Consider the following 17,071-nt stretch of genomic DNA (forward strand, 5'->3'; position numbering starts at 1 on the left):
GATGTTAGTGTTTATCAACAAAAGGGGAGGAGGCACTACATAGCCATTATATTGTTACAGCAACTACTCTTACTCTGCCCACAAAACCCTCTGTACACAATCAGTCTGAAATGGTTATTTTATGGCTGTTACATTAGTCCCTAAAAGAAAATCCCAAAACTCAATCTATGCACTGTTGAAGCTAAATCACTCAAAAATTTCTCTAACTGCTGCCTTCTATTCGTTCTTTTACCGCTCATTTCATATAGCTCCAGAAAATGTGTAAGGGAGCTGCATATGGCATTAATCTGTTAGAAAATGGTGGCCTTTTCTATAAAATACAGCCAAAGATGTGTGTTCAGTTGTGGTCATTATTAGGGCGATCACGTTGTTTTCATTCATTCATTCAGGATTTGCTGGAGGATGTCAGTTTCTGCAGCAGCTGGCTTGACCTGGGGGAGGAGTGGGGGAGCAAATTCCTCCTGGTGCATACAGATTACAGGAGATATTTCTTGGTGCTCATGTACACATACCACTGCACTACATCCTACTCTGCCATACCATCAAGTGGTCTGAAAACAAGTGCCTTAGCAACATGCTAATTACCGGACAGAAATGTTAAAAAAAAAAAAAAAAATCCACTAAAACTGCAATCTATCACAACATAATCACTTTCTCCAAGTCTAAGACATTCATTAAAAAAAAAAAAAACTCCATTAAAAAAAAATTCCACATACCACATAACCGTACGAGCTCCACAGTGTTTCCCTTCCACGCAGAGAGTTTTCCACTCGGTATGATCAGTTGTCTCCACAATACTGCAGCAGGAGCAGCATCTGTAGCTCTAGCCTGGTATCTAATTATATTAGCTACTCCACTCTCCCTTATGAGCTTTAAGTCCCTGTTTTGGCTAATCTTCCTTTTCTCCCCCAGGACTCAACTAGATCATGCACTGTGTCCCCAGACATAAACAAAACCAAACCAAAACAGAAAACATTAAGGGAAGACTAGAGCATCCACTAGCTCACCACTACCTTTGACACCTAACAAAAAAGAAACTTGAGATGCTTTAACAGCTCAACTGAACTGTTAAGTGTACTTAAAAATGGAAGGAAAAAGTGAGCACACTCCACAAACAGGTCTTTAGAAAATTACCATGAAAATCTTGAGTTGGGCATTGACTATTTCCAGTGAAGTACTGCTCTGATGCATATGACTATATTAAGTATTGAAAAAAAGGGAGACGGGAAAAAAAAAAAAACACTATACACTTCAATTGCATACCCAAAACTGTCTCCTCTACACATCCAACAGATAATCCTTACATCATAACTAATGCCACCACCCTTCCAAAAAAGAAAAAATATATATATATATATGCCAGTAATCACAGACACGTTAGGAACTTTGTAGGAAAGCACAAAGAGCTTGTAGATTACAACCACCACTTTATCGGCTGCCAGAGTTTGTGTGCGTGTATTTTTAAGTGTTTCGCCCAGCTCCTCCTTCCCCGCTACCAACAGCAAACACATGAGTGAGCTAATCAGCTCTTAAACTGAAAAACCTTTCGATGCAGCGAGTGATGGAAGATAAAATCTGAGGGGCGGCATGTGGGTCAAATAAAAGTTGTTTTGCAGTTCGCTCCTCCAAGCCCCGCAGCGACCGCAGGGAGGTGAGATTCCCAAAGCCACTTTCACACCTTCGATAATGCACTAGCAAAGAGAAGCCCGGAGAGGCTGAAGTTTCCACGGAGGGAACCGTCGGGGAAGACGCAGCCCGGGAGGACGGAAGGGTTGGGCTCGCTACCTCTGCACACGGGCGAGCCGGGGCTCCGTCTCTCAGGTGAGTTGCTCCTCCGGTGGTTCTCGGGGGACCGTCTCGGGCGGCCCTTGGCCCGCGGCGTCGGCTCGGTCGGGGCCGCGGCCGGCTGCAGCGTCGGGCTGGGCGGACTGGGGCCGCGGGCCGCGCCGGGCCCCGGGAGGTTACCCAGCGAGGCGGCGGCGGCGGCGGCGGCGGCGGGTGGGCGCGTGGGACTGTGCTGGCTGCCCCGCAGGAGCTGGTAGGGCACCGTGGCGCGGATGGGCTGCAGCAGCCGGCCGGCTCCCGCAGCCGGGGCGCAACCCACGCTGCCGCCGCCCGCTCCGTTCCCGCTACCGGCGGAGGGGGCGGCGGGCGGGGAGCCCGCGGCGCTGCGCCGCATCCTCTGCGGCGGGGGATGAGGGGTCTGAGAGGAACTGGAGGAGGAGGCAGTGGACATGGTGGCTCCGCGGGCCCGGGACGACACCGGCCGACACCGAGGCGCGGAGCGGGCGGCGCGCGAGCGTGTGGGAGCCGGCGCGATAGTGCGTGCGAGTGTGTAAGGGGGAGGGGCGGGGGTATCGGGGAGGAGGAGGAGTCTCTTGGCTCCCCCTTCCCAACGCGCACCCCCGCGGCCTCGGCGAAGGGGGAGGGGAAGGCTGCGAAAACAAACGCCCAACGGCCCCAACCGCCGGGCCAGGCTCGGTGTGGCGGTCACGGCCGGGGCCGCGAGGAGCCCAGAGCCGCCGCCGCCCCGGGCATCGCGCTGACAGGGGAGAGGGGCAACAGTCCGGATCACGCAGCCTCGGGGGCCGCTCGCTGCCTCGCAGGGCTGCACGCGCGGGATCGCCTGGCAACTGCAGGGAGGGCCCGGACCCCTGTTTCTGGGGATCTGGGCAGGAGGAAAGGGCCTCGAGGTGTCTGGCTCTCCGCGGATTCCGCGCCACCGCAAACGCCGCCGCCGCCTCCGCCTGCTCCTCACTCCAAATGGCAACTGATTCCCCACCCGCACCCCGCCCCCGGCACCGCCTACCGGCGCTTGGACCCGGCAGCTGCCGCAACGAGCATTTCCATTGGCTCTGCCGCTCTCCACCAGAACTCGAGTGATTGGTTGCAGAGTAGGAGTGAGAGGAGCACTTGCCAGTTAGAGTGGGACGTCCTACTTTGGAGGCGGGGCGTGAGGGAGTGGAAGAGTGAAGAGCGGGGGCTGGGTGAGGGCGCAGAATGAGGCGTGAGAATTGACAGCCCTTGGGATAAGACGGAGGGTTTGACTGGGCTAACCTAAGAAAGTGGGTCCGTGTGTGTCCTTGCGCGTGCCGCGACACCCACAGATACACACACACACACACACACACACACACACGCCGGTAAACAGGGCGCGAGGGCTCCACCCTCCTGGGCCAGTTGTACAACTTGAGACAGAGGACCCTTAAGGCTAACTTTACTTTGCAAGTACACCTGTTCTGGCGGGACGTTTTAGAAGTTGGAACCAGAAGAATATCCCTTCCCCTCTAACTTTAGTAATCGGAGCTTTTGTGGCTAGTAGACTAGTTAAAAGAACTTAAGGGCATCAAAAGCAAAGCCTAGAAGGATTGAAGAGTAGGCCAATACTTTTATAAAAGTCTATCCTAACATTTGTAGTTACGCAGTGAAAAGAGAATACCATCTTATGTTCCAAGACAATAACTGTGAATTGCAAGGGTTAACCAGGAATTGTGCATCATTACACCATCAGTTAGATATATTAATGGAGGGCACCCTGTTGCCCTTCCCCAGAAGCAGATGGCCTCTTGGGAGAAATAAATGCCAGACTCGCTGTAACAGTCCACTGTGGTAAATTTGGTTTTAATTCTGCAGTGAAACTGAAGAGATACAGAGAATTTGGATGACCAACAAAAGCCTAAGTTTACCCTATGGTAAGCCAAGGTTTTAAACCTTATACAGGAACAATTAATTTAATGGTCTACATCAGATACTCTCCATTAATTTCCATGAGATAAAAAAAAAAAAAAGAGAGAGAAGTGGGTTATTAGATTGGTCTGCTCTTGGTGTCTGCCCACACTGACAAGCTTCCTGTGATTTCAGGCACTCTATGCAGGGGTTAGTTTCGCTTAGAGGAGCCATCCCTCTCAGCTTCCTTGTACTCCAAGACCAAAAAGCCTACTAGTTTCCGTAAAGTAAATGAAACCCAATAAAAATACAAGAATTGCATCCAGTACTTCCCATTAAGATTGGTGGTAGTTCCTCACTTTATCATACACTAGAATAATTCTAGTAAATAGCTAACATTTAATGAGCATTCATCATGTGCCAACCACTGGTATAAGAATGTTTTATGTGTTAACTCATTTCGCCCTCCAAAAATGCAAAAGGTAGATAGTATTATCCCCAGTATGTACTCAGCTAAGTCACAAAAAAGTTAAATGTCTTGCCTGAGATTACTCAGCTAGTAAATTGGGAGCAAAGAGCCTGACCTAGGTAAACTAACATGAGTCTGTGAGTAAGCCCTCTGTTCTAGCACATCACAGCTTAAAGCTGTGGAGTACATGATTGGTAGAGTATTTACAACAGTCCACAAATCTCTTATGTGAGATAAGTTCTCATTAGTTCAAAAGAAATTTTACAAGTGAAGGCAGCCCATTGTGTATTTTTTTTCATTCCAGAATGACCTATTTTAATTTAAATAAAGTAAAAACCTTACTCTTGCAAATTTGGTGTAATTGATCTATTGTGTTGGTTTTTCCATCTAAAGTAGACTCTTCATTGATTAGGAAATCGCATTCTTTTATGATGAAAAAGAATAGCTTCTTTCCAGTGACTTTTTCAGAATATCAAGAACAAAAACTTTAACAGATTAAATATGTGAAGTTAAAAAAAAAAGGCCAGTAAATTTCTAAGTTGTTGATTTGATTGCAGCATAGTTTCATTATAGAAATGTCCTCTCTGGCCACTCCTAAATATAAGTATGGAACAGCCTCAACACATTAGATTACAATAATTCTAAATTTAGACCTAGCCACAGTCATAATGATCAATACTTGATTTGGATCTAAAACCACATACGTAGCCATATTTTAAAGGTTTTCTGTGTCTGTTCAAATTTACCATAGCCAATTACATCAGACATCTAAAGCAAATCTAAATAACCCACACAGACAACTATCATCTTAAAATCCTGTTTTCAGTTATTTGTAAGTCATTATTACCTATTTGGATGTTCAACCAGGTTCTCTTTGCTAAAGAAATCTTGGTCCTCTCTTAAAACTTTACTCTTGTGAAATAAGTACTGATCTTCATGTGTGAGGAATTCAGTCTCCAGACAAATCAAAGGTAGACTAAAATAAACTAAACCCTGCTTTCAAATCTCCATTTGTTGAGTTCCTAATAATGTTTATTCTTATCAAGGATGAGAGTGGGCTCCCAGGGCATAACAGAAGCTTTAGAAAAATATTCTCCGTAAATTGGAAAACCCTTAGAAGGGGGGGCAGATTGCTTGACTAGCAGAGCACTGTTATACTACTTTGCTAGTTATGGGAGAGAAAGGACCAGTGCAGATTATTTCTATTTGTTGAATATAAGTGTGACAATCTCTGGAAATTAATTTAAGACTTAACATTAGTAATGCCCTCTTTACTATGTTGCCCTGACTAGAAGTAAAGACATTGAACAAACAGTTTGGTGGCATTTCCACCTTTGTTCGTAGCCTTATGTATTGGCTGTCCACCATTAGCTCACTTGAGGCGGAATTCTATTATATTTACTTCTTAGATCATATATGGTAATGGATGTATTTTAGATTAAATTAAAACTTGGAATCATTGGCTACATGTGATTAATATGCAGCCCCATGTGGAGAGAAAAATGAGGTAAAGAACCAACAGGCCTACGGAGCTACCAAAACCTCTCTTTTCTGGTTTCATCCAAGTTTGCCAGGCTGCACATCCAAGGTTCATCCAAATCTAAGAGGCAGTCCGGGCTGTCAGTATTAGCAATGAGGTCATGGCTGAGAGAGAACACTAAACAGATCTGCACTGATGCTCATCTTAAGCTGATTAAACTCTCTTGTAGGTGGATTCCTTATAGCAACAACAACAACAAAAAAAGCCTTGCCTGAATTTTAGTCCCTGGCAGATGCTTACAGTAATACTCCTTACTGCTTGTGACAGCCTATGTGCACCTTTGCACTAGGTGTTCCCTCTGCCTGAAAAGTTCTTGCCCTAGATATTCACATGGCTTTCTCCCTCATTTCCACCAGCTATTTACTCAGATGTCACCACCTTCACAGTGGTTCCAGTGTTCTGAAAACCCTTGTTAAAATTGCAAGCACCCCCTAGGCATTACCTATTCTCTGTCCTACTTTTTTTTTTTCAGGAAACTTATCACAATCCAACTTATTATATAATTATTTTTTGTTCTGTCTGCCTAGAATATAAGAGCCATGAAAGCAAGACTTTGTGTTTTATAACTGCTGAATCTTCGCAGTAGTGCTTGGTACATGGTAGACAATCATTATTTGCTCAGTATCGTTGAAAGAGTAGCAAATTTTAACCAGTGTTTGTCCCATGAACCAGAACTGTGGCTTTTATTAGAAAACATACCTATAATCATAGGTATATCTGCTGAAAAAACATAGCCACAGAGTAGAAAAACGTTCTATATGGCTACTAGAAGCCATACAGATATTTGCATTAGATCTGGCCTTCAAACAGAAAGCATATCTTGTGTTCTGGTCCTTATACAGGCAAAGTGAAAAATATTAGCCCTAGTGTATCTTGGAGGCTCATCAGAGGTTGGAAATGGACAGTGAAATTGGTGATGGAGAAACAGGCAGTTGAAATTTGCAGGAAAAAAAAATAACCAAGTGAAATTGACAGAGAAGCACCGTTGAGGACAGTTAGGGAATGACATCTGCTGATTTCTAGGTAGTTCTGTCTCACTGTTAGGAACAGTTATTCTCAAGAGGCCTGTACAAAGGAACTGAAAAAAAAATGTATTTAAATAGAAAGGAACATTTCATGTAAGTAATAAAAATTTTGCTGTTTCTTTTTCCCTAGTTTTATTGAGATATAATGACATGAGATTGTGTTAGTTTAATGTAATGATTTTGCACTATATAGGTCTAAAGTGTAAAATGATTAACAAAGTAAGGCTAGCTAACACATCTATTACCTCACATAGTTGTGTGTGTGTGTGTGTGTGTGTGTGGTGAGAACTTTTAAAATGTATTCTTTTAGCAACTTTCAAATATACAATATAGTATTGTTAACAACAGTCACCTTGTTGTACATTATATCTCCAGAATTTATTCATTTTATAATTGGAAATCTGTATCTTTTGACCACCTTCACTCATTTCCCTCACTGCCCATGGTCTACCCCTGATAACCTCCCATATGTTCTCTGATGAGTTTGGGGTTTTTTAGGTTCTGCATATAAGTGGCATCATATGGTGTTTGTCTTTCTCCATCTGACTTACTTTGCTTAGCATAATGCCCTCAAGTTTCATCCATGTAATCACAAATAGCAGGATTTTTTTTCTTTTCTATGACTGAATACTATTGCATTATGTATATTTTATATTTATTTATATATGTTTCCATGTCTTGACTATTGTAAATAATGCTACAATGAACATGGGGATTACAAATACCTCTTTGAGATACTCATTTTCTTTGGATATATACCCACATGTGGGATTGCTACATTATATGGCAGTTCCACCTCTAATTGTGGGAGGAATCTCCATCCTGTTTTCCGGGATGGCTGTACCAATTTACATTTTTACCAGGAGTGCCCAAGAGATACCTTTTCTCCACATCCTGACTGGCACTTGTTATCTCTTTGTATTTTCTGGAAAAGAAATTCTAACAAGTGTGAGGTGACATCTCATTGTACTTTTGATTTGCATTTCCCGGATGATGAATGCTGTGAAGAATCTTTTCATGTACCTGTTGACTACCTGAATACCTTCTTTGGAGAAAGTGTCTATGTAGGTCCTTTGACCATTTCCTTTATTGTCTGTGCAGAAGGCTTTTTTTTTTTTTTTTTTTTTTTTTTTTTTGTTTTTGCTTTCATTGTTTGTGCTTTGGGCATTGTATCCAGAAAATCCTTGCTGAGACCAATGTCAAGAAGCTTTTCCCCTATGCTTTGTTTCTAAAATAAATTCAAGAGGAGCAACTGAAATGGGGGATATTTTATTTCTAAATAGTAAATATCGAAAGAGTGAGTATATAATTCTTCCTACAATGATAGAAAACCGTGATGAGGACCACCAGGTTTTCAGCTTTCATTTCCACAGCAATTTCTATTGCCAACTATGAGGCCAGGGGCACATTCCCTAAGCTGATATATAAGTTGACTGTTATCATTTAACTAGAAGACTATATTGTACAAAGCCAGGACATTCGGAGTCTAAAGATGTGGGGACGAAAGAACTGCAGATACTCTCTTTACATGGTGCGGCATTCCATTTGTTTTAGTTCCAAACATGGTGTCAACAATACCTGAGACCAATAGTAGTCCTGTGAAAAGAGGATACTTGATAATTGTAGTATTAATTTTTTAAAGATCACTTTAGAGTGATCAGAACGTGTCCCGGATTAATTTCCTCCTTATGTGTCTGAATTTTACATTTTACCACATGAGTGAGTTGAGGGACTGTTGTTAAGGCACATTCATCAGCAGTGCTTGACTAGAGAAGTTTCCTATTATTTTAAGTTTTTTGTAGCACACAATTTTCAGTGTCCTACTCAGCATCTTATTGAAAGGCCCACACCAATACATCTAATAGGCCTATATGAAGGTTTAATAGCACATTACTGTTCACAGGCCTTAGTAACTCCTCACCAAGTTACTTATCAAATGTCTTGGGAGTGTCAGAAACCACTGTATGCTCTGTAGGGCACATCTGTTCTCACACTTTGGTAAACTGTAGTCTCTCAGAGGCAAAAAGCTCTGCCGACAAATAGAGGAAAAATCGTGTCTAAACACAGGTCCTCAAGAGGAGAACCATAAATAAAATACTAATGGAAGTGATGGGAGGGAAAGATCACTTTTGAGGAAAGGCATCAGGAAGAAGAACATGAAGAAGTCTCGTCATCAGGAAGACACAGGATATGTTAGGAGATAATTGGACCGTCTACCTTGATTGATGGTTAATGAAAGATAAATCTGGATCAATTGATGACAGGTCATAGAGGTTGGTAGGTAAGGCTTGTTCTTGATTGAGTATGCAGTGAGGAGCTGTCAAAGATTCTTGAGTGGGTGGGGAGAAACTGAGTGCAGCTGTCTTTCATGAAAGTTAATGCAAGGACAGTTTTCAACACAGATTAGAGACTGAATACTGGAAGATGATTTAGCAGACTTGGACAATAATCCATGTGAGTTTAGTTCATGAGAGGGGAATGGCAGATGATGTGGAGAGGAGGAAAGTGATAGGCCTTCTCAGCTGACGGACCTTGAAAGTAGGAGGTCAGACAACTCTGAAACTTCAGGATTGGAATGCTGGCAGGATAGTAGTGGCTTGAAAAGCATAGCCAGGAAAACAAGCAGGTTTGGTGAGAAGATAATTATGAATTCAGCTATAAATAAAAGATCCAGAGGATATTAAGATGGAGTCAGTTGTTGTTTTTTTTTTTTTTTTTTTTTTTTTTTTTTTTTTTTTTTTTTTTTTTTTTTGCTTTATTTTTAAGTTTATTCTCATAGAAAGAGAGAGAGAGAGAAATCATGGTGGGGGGCGGGCGAAGAGGCAGAGAGAGTGAATCCCAAGCAGGTTCCATGTTGTCAGCACAGAGCCCAATGCAGGGCTCAAACTCACAAACTGCTAGATCATGACCTGAGCTGAAATCAAGAGTCAGATGTTTAACTGACTGGGCCACCCAGGTGCCCCTCTTTGTCTTACTAAGATATAACTGACACACAGCATGGTATAAATTTAAGGTATACAGCATAAAGATTGGATTTATGTATTTGTATTTCAAAATGATTACCACAATAAGTTCAGCTTTAACACCAACCATCTAGTATAGATACAAGAAGAAAGAAAAAAAAATATGTTTGAAGGTAGTTTTTAAATGATAGTGAAGTTGAGAACAGCAGAGATAAGGATTCGGGGGTATCCACATAGATAAAGTATTTGAAGCCAGGGGTATAAATGAAGTTAGCAAGGGTGAAAAGTGTAGAAATAAAGGACAGAAGATCAAGGGCAAAATTTTGAGAATTTATACATTAGTGGGGGAGAAAAGAGTTAAACAAAACAAAGCTAGAAAAGAAGGCAGAAAGGAAGCACTCCTTAATAAAATGGAGAGTGTTTGGTGTTTTTGAAGATAAGTTTGGTAGCAGGGGGAGGAAAGACAGAGAGGGGAGCCTGACCATATGTTCAGTTCCCCATGATGACTATTTTATTTCTTACTCTTTTTTTTTTCCAGTCGTCGAAAACCATCCCCACACCTGCTTACCCTGGTACAACTCCAGTATATCCCTACCATCAGATCTGCAAATCTTTTGGCATTTGGCTCAATTTCTCGATTACAAGTAATACATTTTCTGCTCTCCTACCAAAAGCCATTTCCTCTACTTGTGATTTAAATTCTTCTCTTCTTACCCTCCCTCTTGTTCATCATCAAATGCTTGATTATTCCCAAATATGTACGAACAAGCTCCATCAGAACATTTTTAAAAAGCAAAACAAAGATTCTTGTTTTATCCCTTTCCATCTGCAGCTCTAATTCCCTGATCCCTTCACAGCAACGCTTCTTGAGAGAGTTGTCTACAAGTTAACTGATTTCCTGTTCAGTGTACTTTAATCTGGCTTCCACCCTCATCATACCACTGAAAACAGCTACTCAGTGTTGTCAACAGCCTCCATATTGCCAGGCCCAATCAATATTCCTTGGACCTCATCCTAATACAAATTTTAGCAGTTTTCAACATACTAGGTCAGGCTCAACTTCTTGACAAAAGATCTGGTGGAGTCTAACTGCAATTGCCTGGTCTGCCTGCTACTTTTCTTACTTTTTTCTCTTTTTTTTTTCCACACCTACTTATTTATTTTTTATTTTAATTCCAGTATAGTTACCATATAGTGTTATATTAGTTTCAGGTGTACAATATAGTGATTCAACAATTCTATACATTACTCAGTGTTCATTATGGTAAGTGTACTCTTAATCCCCTTCATGTATTTTACCCATCCCCCTATCCACCTCCCCGCTCTGGTAACCATCTGTTTGTTCTCTGTAGTGAAAAATCTGTTTTTTGGGTTCTTCCCCCCCCCCTTTGTTCGCTGTTTTATTTCTTAAATTCCACATATGTGTGAGGTCATATGGTATTTATCTTTCTCTGAATTATTTAGCTCAGCATTATACTCTCTAGCTCCATCCATGTTGCACATGGCAAGATTTCGTTCTTTGTTATGGCTGAATAATATTCCAGTGTGTGTGTGTGTGTGTGTGTGTGTGTGTGTGTATGCCACAACTTCTTTATCCATTTCTTGGGCAGCTTCCATAGTTTCCCTATTGTAAATAATGCTGCAGTAAACATAGGAGTGCATATATCCCTTCAAGTTAGTGTTTTCATATTCTTTGGGTAAATACCCAGTAGTGTGATTACTGGATCATAGGGTAGTTCTATTTCTAATTTTTTGAGGAATCTCCATACTGTCTCTCATAGTGGCAGCACAAATTTGCATTCCCACCAATAAGCATAAGCGTTCCTTTCCCCCTACATCATTGCCAACACTTGTTTCTTGAGTTTTTGATTTTAGCCATTCTGACAGGTGTGAGATGATAGCTCACTGTAGCTTTTATTAGCATTTCCCTGATGATGAGTGATGTTGAGAATCTTCTCATGTGTCTGCTGGCCATCTGTATGCTTTCTTTGGAGAAATGTTTGTTCATGTCTTCTGCCAGTTTTTAAATTGGATTATTTGTTTTTTGGGTGTTGAGTTTTATAAGTTATTTATAGATTTTGGATATAACCCTTTATGGCATATGTCATTTGCCAATATCTCCTCCCATTCCAAAGATTGTCTTTTAGTTAAGTTGATTGTTTCCTTTGTTGTGCAAGAGTTTTTTTTTTTTTAATTTTTTTTTTATTTTGATATAGTTCCAATAGTTTATTTTTGTTTTTGTTTCCCTTGTTTTGGGAGACTTATCTGGTAAGATGTTGCTATAGCCAATGTCGGAAATACCGTGGCCTGTCCTCTTTGGTATGATTTGTATGGTTTCAGGTTTCTCATTTAGGTCCTTTATCCATTTTGAGTTTACTTTTGTGTATGATGTACGAAAGTGATCCAGTTTCATTCTTTTGCATGTTGATGTCCAGTTTTCCCAACATCATTTGTTGAAATGTCTGTCTTCCCATTGCATATTCTTGCCATTTTTGTTGAATATTAATTGACCATATAATTGTGGGGTTGCTTCTGGGCTTTCTATTCTGTTCTATTAATATGTGCCTATTTTTGTGCCAGTACCATATTGTTTTGATTACTACAGCTTCGTAATGTAACTTGAAGTCTGGAATTATGATTCCTCCAGCTTTGCTTTTATATTTCAAGAAATAAAAGCTTTGTCTATTTTGGGTCTTTTTTGATTTCATACAAATTTGAAGGTTGGTTGTTCTCATTCTGTGAGAAATGTTGATATTTTGATAGGGATTGCATTAAATCTTTGGATTGCTTTTGGTAGTATAGACATTTCAACCATATTCTTCCAATTCATGAGCATGAAATTTCTTTTCTTTATGTCATCTTTAATTTCTTTCATCAATGTTTTATAGTTTTCAGAGTATAGGTCTTTCACCTCTTTGGTCAAGTTTATTTCTAGTTATTTTATTATTTTTGGTGCAATTGTAAATAGGATTGATTTCATTAATTTCTCTTGCTGCTTCATTATTAACATATAGAAATGTTACAGATTTCTGTACATTGATTTTGTATTCTATGACTTTATTGTATTCATTTATCAGTTCTAGTCATTTTTTGGTGGAGTCTTTAGGATTTTCTTTCTATTCATAGTATCATGTCCTCTGCAAGTAGTGAAAGTTTTACTTCTTCCAATTTGGATACCTTTTATTCGTTTTTCTTGTCTGATTTCTACGGCTAGGACTTCCAGTATTATGTTGAATAAAAGTGGTGAGAGTGGACATTCTTGTCTTGTTCTTGACCTTGGGGGAAAAACTCTCAGTTTTTTTCCCAAGGAGTATGATGTTAGCAGTGGGTTTTTCATATAAGGCCTTTAATATGTTGAGGCATGTTCCCTCTACACCTGCTTTGTTGAAGGTTTTTTTTTTATCATGAATGGATGTTGTACTTTGTCAAGTGCTTTTCCTGCATCTGTTGAAATGATCATATGGTTTTTATCCCTTCTCTCCTTGATGTGATGTATCATGTTGATTAATTTTCAAATACTGAACCACCCTTGCATCCTGGGAATAAATCCCACTTGATTGTGGTGAATGATTTTTTTAATGTATTGTAGGATTCAGTTTGCCAAGGATTTTTGAGGATTTTTGCATCTATGTTCATTTTGAGGATTTTTGCATCTATGTTCATCAGAGATACTGGCCTGTAGTTCTCTTTTTTGTGATGTCCTTATATGGTTTTGGTATCAGAGTAGTGCTGGCTTCACAGAATGAATTTGGAAGTTTTTCTTCCTCTTCTATTTTTTTGGAATAGTTTGAAAAAAACAGGTATTAAATCTTTAGATGTTTGGTAGAATTCACCCTGTGAATCCCTCTGGTCCTAGACTTTGCTTTTTGGGAGTTTTTTGATTACAGATAAAATTTCATTGCTAGCAATCAGTCTGTTCATGTTTTCTACTTCTTTCTACTTTAGTTTTAGTATGTTCCATGTTTCTAGGAATTTATCCATTTGTTCTAGGTTGACCAATTTGTTGGTATATAATTTTTCATAATAATCTTACAATCCTTTGTATTTCTGGGCTGTCCATTATTATTTCTCCTTTTGTGTTTGTGATTTTATTTGCATCCTCCCTTTTGTTTGTTTTTGTTCTGTTTTGTTGGTGAGTCTGGCTACAGGTTTATCTATTTTGTTGATCTTCTCAAAGAACCAGCTCTGGTGTCATTGATTTGTTCCATTGTTTTTGTTTTGTTTTGGTTTGGTTTTAGTTTCTACAATAGAAACTAAATCATTTATTTATTAAATCACTTATTTCTCCTCTAATCTTATTTCCTTCCTTCTACTGGTTTAGGGTTTTGCTTATTGTTCTTTTTCTAGCTCCTTCAGGTAGAAGATCAGGTTGTTTACTTGAGATTTTTTTCTTCTTAAGGTAGGCCTGTATTGCTATAAACTTCCTCTTAAAGCCACTGTTGATGTATCCCAAAGATTTTGGTTTTGGTTTTTAATTTTCATTTTTTTCCATGTGTTTTTTGATTTCCTTTTTGATTTCCTCTTTGATTTTTTTGGTTGACCCATTCATTGTTTAGTAGCATGTTATTTAACCTCCATGTATTTATGGTCTTTCTGGATTTCTTCTTGCGGTTGACCTCTAGTTTCATAGTATTATGGTCAGAAAAGATGCATGGTATGTCTTGAGTCTTTTTGAATTTATTGACACTTGTTTTGTGGCTTAATATGTGATCTACTCCGGAGATGGTTCTCCATGCACTTGAAAAGAATGTGTATTCTGCTGTCTTAGGATGGACTGTTCTGAATATATCTATTTTTTTAATGTTTATTTATTTTTGACAGAGAGACAAAGCATGAGTGGGGGAGGGGTAGAGAGAGAGGGCGACAGAATCCAAAGCAGGCTCCAGGCTCTGAGCTGTCAGCACAGATCCCGACATGGGGCTTGAACTCACAGACTGTGAGATCATGACCTGAGCCGAAGTCAGATGTTCAACTGACTGAGCCACCCAGGTGCCCCAGTTCTGAATATATCTATTAAATCCATCTGGTCTAGGGTGTCATTCGAAGTCACTGTTTCCTTATTGATTTTCTGTTTGGATGATCTATTGATGTAAATGGGGTGTTAAAGTCTGCTGCTAATACTGTAATATTATCAATTAGTTCCTTTATGTTTGTTATTAGCTGTTTTATGTATTTGGGTGTTCTCATATTGGATGCATAAATATTTACATTGTTGTATCTTTTTGTTGGATTGTCCCCTTTATTATTACATAGTGTCCTTCTTTGTCTCTTGTTATAGTCTTTGTTTTAAAGACTATTTTATCTGATGTAAATATTGCTACCCAGCTTTCTTCTTACATCCATTTGCATGATAAATATTTCTTTATCCTTTCACTTTCAATATGGATGTATCTTTAGATCTGAAATGATTCTTATAGGCAGCATATAGATGGATCTTGTTTTTTAAATCCATTCCATCACCCTATGTCTTTTGATCACAGCGTTAAGTCCATTTACCTTTCAAGTAATTATTGATGAGTATGTGTTTCTGTCTCCTACTCTACTAATCACTCTTGTTCACTGTCCTTCAGGGGTTTTACTTCCTCCAGTGCCCTCTAAAAACTGGGCTATATTCTCTGTTCTCTTCTTGGTTATCTCAAGCATTTCCATGGTATTAAATACTCTAAAATGCTGGCAACTTAAATTAATCTCTCCAGCCCAGACATTTCCTTAAAATTTGGTATTCAGTTGCCTATCTGACATATGAAGTCTCCATGAATATCTGAAAGTAATGTATCTGAACTAGAACTGAAGTCTTAATTTCTATATTACTGCCCCCCACCCCCCCACCCCCCGCTTAAAAAGAAGTTTTATCTGTATGCTGTATGTTGTTTCCCCACTTTAGTAAATGGTATCAACATCCACCTAGTTATTGTAAATAAGATGACCTGGGCAATATTCTTGATTTCTCACTCTCCTTCCTTCCCCAGTTCCAACCCATCAGCTTGTCCTTTCATTTACTTCTCATAAATAGATGTCTAATCTATCCCCTTCTCTCCATGTCTTCTGCTACTGCATCAGTCCAAATTACCATCATCTCTTACCTAAGCTACTGCTATAGCTGCTAGCTGGTCTTTCCACTCCACTCTTGCCTTCCTTAATCGATTTTCTGCTTATCAGTCAGGGTAAACCTGGAAATATATTGGACCATGTTGTTTGCTGCTTAAATCAGTTCAATGTCTTCCAATTACTTTGCAGTCAAATTAAATGAGCTTAAAAGGCCTACCCTGCTCTGGCTTCAGCCTCCTTCCCCAGCTTAATCTTGCTGTTCTCTGCCTCATCTTTTAAGTTCCAGTTGTAGTAACCTCCTTGCAATTACTCTGAAACTCTACTGCAGGGTCTTCACACAGCTTATCTTCAGGCTGAAACACTCCTTCTACATCCCTCACCCTCCCCAGCTTCCCTTAGTGGCTCCCTCACATTCATCATGGCTCAGCCTAAATGTCTCCAGCATATCCTTTGAGTCCTCACCTATGGCTAATAACCTGTAATAATCTATCATTAAGCAAGTCTGTTTCATCTGTAATGCTCATTACAAGTTGCAAATACACATTTGTTTACTTGCTTATGTGGTAAGCCTCCCCCACTAGATAGTAAAATCTCTAAGGGCAAGGGCCTTGTCTCAGTACTTGATCACTTAACGCCTAGCCAGTGCCTAGAATATAACAGGTGATCAATAATTATTTGTTAAACCTTTATTGGTGCCTGAGTGGCTTGGTTTATTGAGCATCTGACTCTTGATTTTTGCTCTGGTCATGATCTCAGCGTTGTGGGATCAAGCCCTGTGTCTGGCTCCATGCTGAGCATGAAGTCTGCTTGGGATTCTCCCTTTCTCCACCTGCCCCTCTCCCCAGTTTGTGCTCTCTCTCTAAAACTAAAATAAACAAACAAACAAACTTTATTGGATACTGATAGCTTTCCATTTCCTGATTTCAAACCTTGCATGACCCTATTAAACGTTCTGTGGGAAAGCTTCCTGTAGTCTTACGTTAAAATCTTTATATTAAGATTATATTATTTTATATTCTATATATTCTTTATATTAAAATTAAAGTCTTATAGTAAAAGTATTGTTTCAATTACTTGAATATATTTCTGTTCTTATAATTGAATGATCACTAATAAAGTTTGGAAAAGATGGGGTTACCAGCAATTTCAAATGCTACTGAATGGGCAAGAGGGTTAAAGCTACACAAAAAATTATTCTCAAAACTGGTAATCTTCAAGCCAACACTATAAAATGTGGCTCCATGGAAGCCAGGTTACAGTGGGGTCATGAGAAGATTAAAAAGGTAGATGTAGCCATTGTAGAATGTTCTTTTGAGAAATTTGACAGTAAAACTAAGGCATGAATTAAAATGGGATCCTG

The 17,071-nt window shown here is 39.9% G+C and overlaps 1 protein-coding gene across 1 annotated transcript in view; it reads right to left on the reverse strand.

Moving 5' to 3' along the window:
- GLCCI1 (glucocorticoid induced 1) overlaps positions 1-2,365 on the reverse strand; it is a 106,414-nt gene extending 104,049 nt beyond the window's left edge. The window contains exon 1 of the mRNA XM_058728698.1: positions 1,786-2,365. Coding sequence (XP_058584681.1) covers positions 1,786-2,236 — 451 coding nt within the window. The 5' untranslated portion in view covers positions 2,237-2,365. The remainder of the gene's footprint in view (positions 1-1,785) is intronic.
- Between the last annotated feature and the right edge of the window lie 14,706 nt (positions 2,366-17,071).

The sequence above is a fragment of the Neofelis nebulosa genome, chromosome 4 (assembly GCF_028018385.1).
Source record: "Neofelis nebulosa isolate mNeoNeb1 chromosome 4, mNeoNeb1.pri, whole genome shotgun sequence".
Taxonomy (NCBI): domain Eukaryota; kingdom Metazoa; phylum Chordata; class Mammalia; order Carnivora; family Felidae; genus Neofelis; species Neofelis nebulosa.